Consider the following 13751-nt stretch of genomic DNA (forward strand, 5'->3'; position numbering starts at 1 on the left):
ATAAATCAAACATATTTATAATGAATAAGAATAATTCAATTTGAACATTAGTTATTACTATTCAGTTATGGCTATCTATCTATACAAGCTATTGTATGTAACGTTAATATATGTAAATTACTTTTTACTTGATGGATACACAACGAGTCATTAAATTGAGTTTTAAAGCTAGGATAGGGCGTGTTTTTGGTAGGTGTGTTTTTGTAATATGGCAACAGATATTTGAAAGTCAAATGAGACACCATGGCAACAAAAAGTGCAATTAATCATTTATTAAATATATATAGATGGGTAACTGAAACTCAAATGTATCATTTTTTTTTTTCAGCCTGTCACAAATATCCGGTTTCAAAGAGAGTCTTTTAGAAAAAAAAACTCAAGAACACCCTGTTTGTCTCATGACGTATTGCTCATTTGAATAGTATTAAAGGGAATGAAACCATGCTGAGGCAGACCATGTATAAATAAGCGAGTTGTCTACAGTTAATAACAAGCCCTTGCAGGGCTGACACAGAATCCTGCTTGAGTGCTGAATGCCAAACTAAAAATAAATGGGCTAATGTGACATTTATATCCACAGTAGTGGTTTGTGCCCGAATTTGATCTCTGAAGAGACACTGACTGGCGGCTTCATGGCAAACCACATAGTGCGTTCGGGCTTATCTGTTCCAGGTAAATATTCCATGTGGCACGGTTGCTTGCTTGCAGGTCAGTCCCCTGAACCTGGACAGCCTGTGAAGAAATGACAATTAATGCACATGTATTTTTTGAGTATGAATCAATCTAAAAACTGACCTTACCATTACTTACTCATTCATGAAAGTCAGTTTTTGTATAATTTGACCACTGCTGCAACATATTTTTATGTCTGCAGAGATGATATGCAGTTCCCTTTGACAGTGGTTCTCCAGCCACCAAATGAATCGGCCAAATGACATCTTTCCCACAAAAGCTTCCACTGGGATTGCCATTCATAGTAGTTTATTCCAGATATCCCTCAAAAACATCCAACTCAGTGTCTGTGTCATAGGGAATAGAGGCTGGGTCAGAGAGAACACCCAAATCCACCAGTGCCTGGTCCATATCCTCTGGCAAAAATACTATCCCTACATTAAGGACTATGTATTCCATTAAAAAGGCATAGTAAAGAATTAAGACATTGACAAAAAATAGGCCGAGATAAAACATATATGGAAGCTCGTTGATTAGCGATTCCACTGAATCTAACCGAGAGTAAATTGAGTGTGTCATAGACTCCAAAACATATGATTCAGTCTCACTGAACAGACTGAATGAATTGAAAGCATTTAAACAGTTTATATGAGACAGGTCAGTGCGGATCTATCCATTTCAATCAAAAACGCAGTGATGCAACTCCCTTTTCAGCAGTAGTCCCCTTGCATTCCACTATACAGCAAATAAGTTTGTGAAGAACAGCATGTTTGAATATTCCAAGGCCGCGCGCTGCTCTTTGACATTAGGACAAAAAATATCCCGAATCCCTCTCAAAAGGCTAGCGATGCATACAATTCAGAAATAAAAGTCGTCTAGAGGCTCGCAGAGGCTTTATAACGCGTGAAAAACAAAACAAACGGCGCTTTCTCATGACTTCACCAAACCCCTTGCGTTCGCACGGAACTATGGGAAATTGAGTCCGCGATGGTCTAGTGACGCGTGCGAACTCGCTCTATCGACTTCAATAATAAACTACAAATCCCATAATGACATTGAGCGGACGTTTGGGCTGTCATGAGCGCTAGGTCGGCAGGTAGGTATGTTTTCATGTGAGGATTCTAGGCCTTCACTGCTGCGGATATGGATTCATTCGCATAGCAAATTGTGTTAAAACATACATATTGGGAAATAACAATATCTAAGAAAATGTTCGGGCGTTCAAGGAGTTGGGTCGGAGGACAAGGGAAGTCCAAAAACATTCATTCTTTGGATCATTTGAAGTAAGTTTTATGGACCTTTTGCAGCTAAGTCGCTAGCGCAGCTTGTGCAGTTTTAGCTTTTTAATTCAGCTGGTGAATGTCATTACTGTGGAGAGTCACTAATAGTCCATTTAGAAAATGTAAACATTTATATTACGCCTGACATAATTTATTTACGATTTTAAACTGAGCGCATAAGACCAAAACTGTCTGTAGTAGTCGCAGACTTGGTGTTAAAATCTAGTGAGCTGCCTACCAAGACATCATTTTGTGACATTGGGGTTGCTTATATGGTTCCTAAAAAAGCCCGTCTATGTAGACATCTCACTATATTTTGAGCCAAAGCTGTAACGTTAGTTAACACACGGTTAGGCTATATTATTTGGTGGGTTAGAATATTAAACACAGTTATCTGTTTTTATTAAATATATCATTAAAAGTAGTTTTCTAGTACAGAAATGGTTTATGGTCGTTACAATCTCAAATTCGTTACAATTAAATGAGTTAGTTGGTCATAATATGAAATATCTTGTGGCATTTAAGTAGTAACCTGTTTTATTAATATTTCTTTAGGTATATGTACCATGTCCTAACAAAGAACACAACAGTGACTGACCACAACAGAAATCTGCTGGTGGAAACTATTCGCTCCATTACTGAGATTCTTATCTGGGGTGATCAGAATGACAGCTCTGTCTTTGAGTGAGTTTCCACATGCTAGATGTGCAATAAAATGAAAGTGTATCTAAAATACAAAATCATATTTTCATGACTGTAAGCATCATCCTCTCTTTGTAGCTTCTTTTTGGAGAAGAACATGTTTGCGTTTTTCCTCAACATACTACGGCAGAAATCCGGACGGTATGTGTGTGTCCAGCTTCTGCAAACACTCAACATCCTTTTCGAGAACATCAGTCATGAGACTTCTCTCTGTGAGTAAACCCCCGGATGAAGTTAAAATTTGATGCCTTCTAACTTAATGTTTATGTTCTGAACATTTAATGTGTTGTTCCTTTTCTTTTTAGATTACTTGCTGTCCAATAATCATGTTAATTCCATCATTGTGCATAAATTTGACTTCTCTGACGAGGAAATTATGGCCTACTATATCTCCTTTCTGAAGACTTTGTCTCTGAAACTCAACAACCACACAGTGCACTTCTTCTACAATGAGGTAAGGTGAATTTACTGGGGCAACCGTCATTTGAAAAATACGAAAAGCAAAGGGGCTTTTCGCATGCAGAAATGTGTGTAACAGACTACTTCCAGGAAGACCTAACAGTTCACCGTGACTTTGTAAAACCGTGTTTCCTGTGTGTTCATCCAACTTGAGCAATTACGTTCTTTCATTTTGGACAAATGCAGGCCAGCTGTAAGTTTCAACTGTTTTATGTGGATTGGAAGGTGACAGAAATGTTTCAGGGCTCCTTTGTATAGGGGGAAGTTATTGGTGTACTGTAAATGGTTGTATTTAACCGTCATGTGTTCTTTATTCCGTGGCACCTTTGATGCTCTTAATCATTGGTGTCAGGAATGGAGAGGGCCTGCGTGGAAGGATTTGCTCTATGAGAGATCTGATGCTGCACTGATTGTAAATACGTTCTCCCAATGTGAAATTGAAGTTAAGATTGCTAAAGTATCAAACCAATGCATGTTGCATGCCACTTACACAAAAAGAATGATATAGAATCAGCTTGAATGTAGAATATAAACTCAGATCAGTGTAATGTATCTGAATGACATTATAACAAAGCAAAGTTTTGGCAGTGACAACTGCATTCACTTGCTTGAGGAGCCACATGAGTCTCTATTGAACTCATTATGGTTGTGATAGTGAAAACCATAGTAACATTTTGGCATCTCGTGGTAAACAAGAAACATAGAAGGAGTTTAACTTGTATTGCTGACCGAACTAATGTAGCAAACAGAGACATATTATTAAAAATGAAATCACTTTGCAAATAAAGAGTAGTTAATCTCACTTGATTATTTTAACAATATATGTTCATCATTTCCTCATGTTTTATCAATTCTAATAATAGAATTAATAAAACATGAATAAATTAGGAACATATATTGTTATGATTCTTTGATGGACTTTAACAACAAAAAAATCTATTTCAAATAAATGCTGCTATGTTAATTTCATGTCCATCAAATAATCATTAAATGTAGGATGAATGTAGGTTTTTTACAGTGTCCTTGTTGCATGTTACATGTACTTACTGTAGTAATGACAGTAAATTATGCCTAAGTACATGCAACTAACCCTAAACCTATCCCTAATTATATAGCAAGTACATGTTGTTAATATTACTCAGTACGCAAAAATATAGTTACACTGTAACAAGGGCTTCTTAAAATAAAGTGTAACCAAAATAATAATAATAATAATAATAAATATTTATTGAGCAGCAAATCATCATATTAGAATGATTTCTGAAGGATCATGTGACACTGAAGACTGGAGTAATGATGCTGAAAATTCAGCTTTACCATCACAGGAATAAATTACATTTTAAAATATATTAAAATAGAAAATAGTCATTTAAAATTTTTATGATTTTTCAAAATATCAATATTTTTTACTGTATTTTTGTTCAAATAAATGCAGCCTTGGTGAGCATAAAAGACTTCTTTCAAAAACATAAAAAAAAATTTGCCAACTCCAAACTTTTAAATAGTAGTGTACGGACGATGTGGATGTAATATATATGCACTTGTCACTACCTAAATTATTCAGTACTAAAAAAGAGTCAAGTCACAACTTCACTGAAGTGCGTTGTGTGTGGACTATATATAACAAGGAATTGATTAGATGGATTTTAAACCTATTCATCAGCCAGTAGCATTTTATTCAGGGATGCTTTTCGAGTTCAGTGATGTTATGCACCAATTTCTTCTGCTCTTGTAGACATCCTGGATTCATATAAGCGAATAAAAGTACAGGTTTTGTGTATTTGTCACTAGTTGCAGTTCTCCTCTCTCTGAGCGAATCCTCCTTGCTGATGGCCTCGCTCTCTGTCTCCCATGCTTCTAGCACACTAATGATTTTGCCCTGTACACGGAGGCCATTAAGTTTTTCAACCACCCAGAGAGCATGGTCAGGATCGCGGTCAGGACTATCACACTCAATGTGTACAAAGGTGAGTAGAGCCCTGACGTACGATCCTTCTCTCTGCTGTCAATCGCTCTGTCATGCCTCTGATGCATGGGCATGCTGACTCTGCTCTCCGCCATCCGTGAGTAACGCACACTTACATTTAGCGATCGCTGCTGACTCTACACACATGCACGGGCACACTGGGGTTTCACTTGGGTATGGTCATGTGCTGAAAACAAAAGGGCTTTCGCTGATCTGTTTCTCTGGCTTGAGCTTTACATAAATCCGTCTTCCCTTCTTGACTGACTTTACATTTCTTACTATCTGCTTGCTGCTTACCCTTGGATTGTGGTTCATCTTATAGCTAAACAATCAGTGCCTGTGGAGATTGTACCATTGGTGCATGTTACTGACGTTAATGTGCATACATTGGCCCCAAATAATATTTGGAGATGTAGCCAACACTTAAAAATTTATGAATGTCATTGCATTATATAAACAACCTTCTTTCTTTAAAATAAATGCCGGTTGTTGTTATATTTTATGCATAAAAAAATCTTTCTTATCAGTCATTTGACAAATGTAGACCGGCTATGAAACAAAATACCTATGTGCCATTGATTAAAACAATCTTACAGAGAACAGATCTTTGTTTTATAGGTAGGTCAGCTAGAAAAAAATGTGGGGTCCCGTGGTCACTTGGGTATAATTTATGGCTTTAAAATCAGTTTGTTTTGAACTACCTTTTAAAAGTTTGTGGTTTGAAAGATTGAAAGAAATGTAATACTTTTATTCAGCTAGGATGCATTAAAGTGACAGTAAAGACATTTATAATGTTACAAAAGATTTCAATTTCAAATAAATGCTGTTATTTTGAACTTTCTATTTATTAAATAATCCTGAAAAAGATGTATCACGGTTTCCACAAAAATATTAAGCAGCACACTGTTTTCAACATTGAAAATAATAAGAAATAATAAGAAATGTTTCTTAAGCATCAAATCATCATATTAGAATGATTTCTGAAGGATCAGAAAGGCTTTGATCACAGCACAGGAATAAATTAGCCTACATATAAAAAAAAATTAAAACAGAAAACATTATCATTTTATATTATAATAATATTTCACAGTTTCACTGTTTTTGCTGTATTATTATTATTATTAACATAGTGAGCATAAGATATTTATTTGATAAACATTAAAAAAGTTACTGAACCCAAACTTCTGAACGGTAGATATAATATTAAAAAATATATATTTTATATAGTGCAATGACATTCATTTATAAGTGTCGCTTAAGTGTTTGAATACTTGGAATACTCTGTGGCCACATGGGGTACAGATGAAATTCTCAATATGGCAGATCGCATGTATAATTATTTTATAAATGCACTGAATTAATAGCAAGAAAGCAGTTAAAATCCCTGATTGTCAGAATAAGCAGTTGGGTGGTATGGTTTACCTTTGCTTTTTAGCATGTCCTGGCAGCTTCATGTGGCTGCTCTATATGTCTAGTGTTTCTAGGCTGTTCTTGGTTCCAGATGCTCTTTTGTGCAGGTTTTAGTACCAGCCACTAGGTGGCGTTATTGTTTAATTTTGTTTTGGCCTCTAGGGCCCAGAGCTCCACTAGCTCAGTCCCTTCATCCTGTTTAACCCTTTATCTGTTCTTCCCCTCTCCCTCTATGGTGACTCCTGTGTGCCTTATTCCAGTGTCATGTAAGTTGGTCAAATTCAGAACTTTCTTGTGCCACTTGTATTGCATGTTCTCTTGAATTGTTTTTTAAACAGTTGCTTCTTTTGTCTGTATACACAGAAAGTTTGCAATTGACACACTGATGATAGTTAGAAACAAATACACTTATTTTGCACTGTGCTTTTATTTAAACCCTCTTTTGGGCGTTGGTGGTGATTTTGGCTGTGTCAGTTGTATTTGTGTGTTTTAATTTAATTTTCTTTAAAGGGACTATGTGTAGCTTTTTAGGTATTTTATTATCTAAAATCAATATTTTTATTAATAAATATGCCCTCAATGGTGTACAAATACCTATGCCAATGATCAGACTAATCCTCGTAAACGAAGAATTTATTATCTTTATATACATGGGACGGGTAGGTCCACGGAGGCTTCCATGTAGTTCCGCCATCTTGAAAAACTGTAATAGCAGAGAGGGACAAAAAGTACTAGGCCAACGCGTTTCCACAACGCGTTTTCGTTCAGAACCAGCGTCACATGACTGAAGCCAGCAGAAGCGGAGGAGCAGAGCAGTGAGAGGAGCTTGTCACTGCCCCGGCAAGTTTAAAAGGCTGCACTGCACAGTTATTTATACACCGTTCATTCATACACATGCTGAGTCACAGGATGAGTCCTCGTCGTCGAAAAAGTCCAAAATAGACCGTAAAAGGAAAAGTGACCGGATATTACAAAAACACGGGTTAATGTCGGGATAGCTAATGCAGGAGAAAGCTTTCAAAAGAGACCCTGAAGTTGCCTGCTTTCTTCTCGACAGGTAAGTCAATGTTACGGTCTTAATTACAAGCTTTTTTTTCATTGTTTGGTTGTGAACTTTATTATATAGACAGTAGAACATTTATAGTTAAAAGTTAAACAGGCTCTTTGATGAATAGCAGCTATTGAGTAAGGTTAGAGAAGGCTCTGATGATGATGATATCTAACAATGCACGTACTTCAAAAAATATAACGAGTAAAGAAGGCATTACTACTAATTACCATAGTTAATGTTTTTCACAGTCAGTAATTCATACGGTAACATTATTTTTTTCGTTGTTTCAAGTTTCAGTTTGTTTTAAATAACAAACCTGTTCACCCGAATAAAAACTCGAAGTGCTATTATAAGACATCCTGTCATAGCTTTTTGGTGCATAACGGCTACCGTAGATGCAACGCGCATTTGAAAAAGTGAGGCGCTGGAGAGTATTATTCGTTTGAATGCAAAATTCAATTTCACCACTAGATGGGAGAAATTCCTACACACAGTCCCTTTAAAAAAAAGATGCTTGAGGTTCATTGAGCTAACTGTCCTCTTCTAGTCCTCTAACTGATCATTATAGCATCCATAATTTTGGATACAGATCAACCTACATTATGATCCATCCATCAAATCTCAAATTATTCCAAACCTCACAAGACAAAACAAACAAGGCCCATTTTATATTCGTATTCAGTTGATTAAGTAGCCCCCACCAACAACCCTATTCTTTTGCTACTGTTTTATTGCATAGTACGCCTTTACAAGCTTAGAATCATTTTGCAACATCTAATATTCTCAGCATGCTTTAGTACAGGACTTGTTTATTGCATAGGAAAAAATATAGTCCAACTTAGCATCCTTTAGTGACTCTGCATAGAACACGTAATTTAACATAACCCTCCAACATCTGACCAATGACATTGCACATTGCTCTGTTAACCTTCTTTCTCTTTCCATCACTGTGTCTGCCGCTGTTGTGTTACTAAACCTCACAGTTCCTGAATAACCGTGTTTGCTTTTGGTCCTTCCCCGCAGTGGACAACCAGCACATGCTCCACTACATCCGGGACAAAACGGCCGTGCCGTACTTCTCCAATTTGGTCTGGTTCATCGGAAGCCACGTCATCGAGTTGGACAAGTGTGTGCAGACTGATGAAGAGTAAGGTTTTTTATGTGCAGTTCATCTCCGCACCACTAGGTGTCACTATAGACCACAGTGGATCACTGTGGAAATTATTTACTAAACCATCTGAATTCAAAACCAATGCTGTGTCCCAATTCACCTACTTATACTACGCTCTAAAAGGATGCATTCTTTTTGTGAAAAAAAAGTACATACTTTTGAGTGTCAAGTTAAACTTTTAATCTGTTTAAACTTTGATTATTAGTCACTCAAACCTAATCTAAATCTCTCACCGTCTGTCGTGTATATTAAAATGACTTTTTACTCGTGTTTGTAGTTCTAAACCGAATCCTCCTCCAAAGCTCAATGGGTTGTGGGCAATATTAACCTTGATAGTGTGCACGGATTCACACTTCGAAAATCTACCGGAAATAGTAGACCGTCCGGGGACTTTTGACATATTCTTTTCAACATACTGTGCTTTGGGACACACTTATTCTAATCTCACATACTATTTAGGAGGGATAGTATGGACATTGGGACACAGGGATAGCCTGCTTATTACATACAGTATATGATTAAAATATTGCACTTTTCCCCATCCATACTTATTCTCATCAGACATAAAAACAGAGGAAAACTCAGCGATCTGGTAGCTGAGCACTTGGATCATCTCCACTATCTGAACGACATCCTCATCATCAACTGTGAGTTTCTCAATGAAGTGCTGACGGACCACCTGCTCAACCGCCTGTTCCTGCCCCTCTACGTGTTCTCTCTGGTCAGTCAAGAGCAGGTGAGGACACAACTACACATGTCTGAAAAACAACTAGCATACGTCTTGTAGGCCTGTGTTTTTTCCAGGTGAACTTTGCATAACCATTGTACTAGGTGAGTGAATAAAATTGATACACTTTAGTATTGCAAACAACAATAAAGGTTCACTATATTTTGTTGATTATTCTTTTTTTTTTTAGGTGTGTTCACACTTGTTCGGTTCGTTTGATCCGGACCAAAAAAAACCAAAAACATTTAGTCCTGGTCCGCTTAGTGTTCAGATTGGCATTTTTATCACCGAACCAAAAGATACCAAACCTAAAGGCACTGGGAGACGTTCACATTCACAATCTGATTGCTCGGCTTTTATGACGTATTGCTTATTTTAAAACTGAACTTACTGAACTACACAATGCTGTGTGTTGGGCTATACGCGCCTGTTGTATTTGCAAAGCCTGCATATGATGCTATTTTGACCAGCTGAGAACTCGTGAAGAGCTTATAAAATGTCTCAAGGATTCAAAACAGCAGCAGGAATCCCTCCGTCACACACACACAAATGAAGATCAGCTGCGTGGAGATGTGGTTCTGATGCCTGTACCGAACTGTGATGGGCAACATTGCAAAATGCATGAGCTTTCTGTCCTTTTTAGGGTCTCATCTTCCTGTTTTTGGTTCGTTTACATGTCTTTGGTCCATGTTGCATTCATGTATCATTTGAATCGCACCAGAGTTCGTTTTGGAAGCTTGTTTGTTGCTCACCAGGGTTCGGATGGCTGCGTTCAAAAGTTCAAATGATCCGCACTAACAACAATCGCACCAGTTTTAATCGAACCAAACGTGCCAAGTGTGAACACGCCCTTATTTTATCCTATTGAGCATATTTATGACTCTTTTGAAACCATAAAAAGTAATGGCTTCCAATAAACTTTAACTTTCTTATTTGTAAGTGTTGGTAATAACAATCTTAATGTTATATAAAGTTCAGCATGCAAAAGTTCCAAATTTCACTTTCACAATTAAATTGAGAGATTGTAGTCACTTATTCACTCATACATCTTTACAGCATTACGGAGAAGTTTAATTGTGATAAGATACATCCTTACTGCACTTCAAAAATAAACATTTAATACAAAAATAGAAATGTTTGATACTCTAGTACTGTTTAAACGTTTGGGGTTGTTAAGATTGGTTTAACGTATCTTAAAAAAGAAGGGTCTAATGCGTTCCAAGGCTGCATTTGTTGGACCAAAAATACAGTAAAAACAGTAATATTGTGAAATATTACAATTTAAAGTAACTGTTTTCTTTTTTAATATATTTTGAAAATGAATTCCTGTGATGGCAAAGCAGAATTTTCAGCATCATTACTCCAGTCTTCAGTGTCACATGATTCTTCTGAAATCATTCTAATATACTGATTTGATGCTCAATAAACATTTATTATTATTATTAATGTTGAAAACATTTTTTTGACAAAAATTTTTTTATGTTGCTGTAAAGTATTAATTTCTTTCAACAACAAAAAAAATCTTACTGGCCCTAAACTTTTGAACTATATAGTAGTGAACCAAGGATGGTGATGATGTAATTTCTGGCTATTTCCATTCCAAACAAACTTGTATACATGCCAAAGATGACAATATTTATTTTTCCAGTCCGAAGACCGCAAGATCAACCCTCAGGTGTCGCTTTACCTGCTGTCACAGGTACAGAAACATACTTTGGTTTTGTTGAGATTTGCAATGTGTAGAATAGCCACGATACACACAGTGTGAGCTGCATGCATGTGGTCAAGTGACAACATATGATGCCCCACTGTCATAGGTGTTCCTAATCATCCACTACCAGCCGCTCGTCCACTCCCTGGCCGATGTCATTCTGAATGGAGACCTGTCGGTGTTCACCGTGCAGACAGAACAGAGCGCTCACAAGAGTTTAGTGAGTACATCTGCCCATTGGCATCCTCATTTGGAAGTTTATATTCAACAGGTAACCAGATGGATTCAGGATTGATCCCTACAAGAAGCCATGAACCATTTAAGTAGGGAACAAGTGACTCCTAGTCGATTAAAAATCTTGTTTTTAAATGCCTTTTTCATGACCTTGGCACTGTGTTATGAACACTTAAACATGTCAAACTAGAATGATATCACTGCATTTGAAATCACTGTTTTTACCATTAACTTTGCACATTTGCCGCTAGGACTGGGCGATATCATATAGAGATCATAATAAAAAATTATGTCGATAACGATGATAAGCTCTGGACATTTTTACTAGATGTGGATTAACACTAGTGTATTACACAGCAGAAATAAACGCGACAACATCGATCAGTCAATCAGTCTGTTGGTAGCTGGCGAGTGAAATTAAAGCGAAAGCGAAACCTAACTCGCATTACCCTCTAAAGCCGAGGGAATTTTAGAAAAAAGGTAACGCAACGTCAATTATAAGCTGGTTTGGGTTTCCTAAATGCACAGATTAAGGGCCGGTTCTCACAAAAAAATGTATTTTGCGGTTAAAAATGCAAGAAAAAAAACACAAGCTCTTGAGACATGCTTTTAGTAGTTGAACTTCTTTTAACAGCAGACAGTTACACAGTGCTACAACATAAACTCTACCCTACACCCTAACAGGCAGCTTTCACGACCAATTGTAAAGACCTTTTGGCATGCCCATTACTTCGACCTGCAGATACCCACACTTGACAAAAGACGCGAGCACAATGTCAAACATGTCCACGTTCTATGTTTACATAGAAATGCAATGGAAAAGTAGTGCAGTAAAATGCAAAAAATGCATTCTGTGTGAACTGGCCCTGGCGGTCAAAATATGCAGTCAGTTGGAAACACAACAAACCTTTTCCATAACCTGAAAAGGTACCATTCCAGCGACAACATGCGGTCCCATGTTAAACTGTGTAGCATAATGACTGGTTTACAATGTTTACATTTTGCACTGTTTACTTTTACACATATATATTATGCGGCTGACGCTTTTGTGAAAAAATCCTGTTCGATTTTTGAGACAAAAGTGTTCATTGAATCGACTGTAAAATCGATTTTCCATGTCTAAAGACGTTTCTATTTTCAACGCCAAATATAGGCCATTCCACGGACAACTAACTGGCATTAGGACAAACGTCCAACATTCTCCAAATCAGACTGTGTACTAGAAACATCTGTCGCAGTCTACAACAGGGCTGCATTTATGATTTAGGCTATTCAAAAATCTCCAAAATTATTTTACGTAATGATTCAATCCATTACAGACATGAATGAAACTGAAACAATGAAACTTTAAATGGACTTACTCGAGAACAGGCCATGTGGTTTTTTTTAATTGAACGTAACCGACACTTCGGCTAGACAGGTGTATAATGAAACGTGCAAATAAGGCTAAGTCTGTTAAAAAATATTGGATCAACATTTTCGGGGTCCAGAGCAGAGCGTTTTTTATTCACTATGGCCCTCATTTATCAAAAGTGCTTACACCAAATTTCCAGCGTACACCTGGCGTACACCCAAAACCACGGTGACTTTGAGATTTATCAATATGGACGTTGGCGTACGGCACGCTCAAATCCTACGCCAGCTCAGGAGGTGGTGTACGCACGTTTCGAGTGCGGGAATGCGCAGAAAAACAATTCCTAACACCACAAAACGCACTGACAAACTAAAAGATATGATATATTATGACCCACTGTAAAAAAAACAACAACATAGTAATTATAAACTTCAGTGTTTATTTTTGTGCAACGTGGACTTCAATGTTTAATTTGTGTGACTTTACCAAAGCATTTGAATTGTAGGCATGTGTATTCCTTAAGTTGCGAGCCTGTGCGCTTTACCTGACGTTTCAAGCCTTGTTTATAGGCTACTTTCGCCTGGCTCCGCAGTGCGAGTCTCCGCAGACTGCGCGCGCACCTCCCCAAACGGACGAGGCGTTTATACTCGACGCGCTCGCCGTTGTATATTCTTTGAAACGATGGTTAGGCCAGGGTTAGGCCCGGCAGGTGTGCACGGACTGGGTTTAGTAATGAAAGGCTTTCAATGACCAAAAAAATAATTCAGACTAACAAAATAATAAAAAAATACATTCTTCTTCTTTTAAATAATAATAATAATAATAATAACGACATTCTAAATAACAATAAGCGTCATTAATAATAAAAATCTAGAAATCAATTTTGTTTCTTTCCACTTCCCTGGTTTCGCTTTCTCTTTCTCAAAGAAGTTTCTCTTCTTTGCCGTCTTCCGTGTGTCCATGGCGTAAAATGAGGGCGTGGGGGGAGAGGACACTTGAATATATAGGGGCGTG

At 37.3% G+C, this 13751-nt stretch overlaps 2 protein-coding genes across 6 annotated transcripts in view; one reads left to right on the plus strand and one right to left on the minus strand.

Annotated features, from left to right (window-relative positions):
* Positions 1-832: 832 nt before the first annotated feature.
* On the minus strand, positions 833-1389 carry dexi (Dexi homolog (mouse)). The gene has a single exon (XM_084408285.1). It carries the CDS (start codon positions 1249-1251, stop codon positions 982-984), a length of 270 nt encoding a protein of 89 aa, XP_084264411.1. The 5' UTR covers positions 1252-1389; the 3' UTR covers positions 833-981.
* A 345-nt stretch (positions 1390-1734) lies between these two features.
* clec16a (C-type lectin domain containing 16A) overlaps positions 1735-13751 on the plus strand; it is a 62989-nt gene continuing 50972 nt past the window's right edge. For 2 of the 5 annotated variants that reach the window (XR_014626811.1, XM_084404898.1), the window contains exons 1-9: positions 1756-1955; positions 2508-2636; positions 2733-2866; positions 2960-3108; positions 4975-5080; positions 8564-8687; positions 9273-9447; positions 11087-11137; positions 11256-11369. Coding sequence is in view for 4 of the 5 variants with exons in the window: in XM_084404898.1 (XP_084261024.1) it covers positions 1882-1955; positions 2508-2636; positions 2733-2866; positions 2960-3108; positions 4975-5080; positions 8564-8687; positions 9273-9447; positions 11087-11137; positions 11256-11369 (1056 nt within the window). In the remaining variant the exon portion in view is untranslated. Of the gene's footprint in view, positions 1956-2507; positions 2637-2732; positions 2867-2959; positions 3109-4974; positions 5085-8563; positions 8688-9272; positions 9448-11086; positions 11138-11255; positions 11370-13751 lie in introns of all 5 variants that reach the window. The other 3 variants (XM_084404900.1, XM_084404901.1, XM_084404899.1) reach the window with 3 other exon arrangements.

Source organism: Rutilus rutilus (genome assembly GCF_951802725.1).
Source record: "Rutilus rutilus genome assembly, chromosome: 1".
Taxonomy (NCBI): Eukaryota; Metazoa; Chordata; class Actinopteri; order Cypriniformes; family Leuciscidae; genus Rutilus; species Rutilus rutilus.

Coding starts and splice junctions, on each gene's coding strand:
- dexi (XM_084408285.1), bottom strand. CDS start 1,251: ATGACACACTCAATTTACTCTCGGTTAGATTCAGTGGAATCGCTAATC.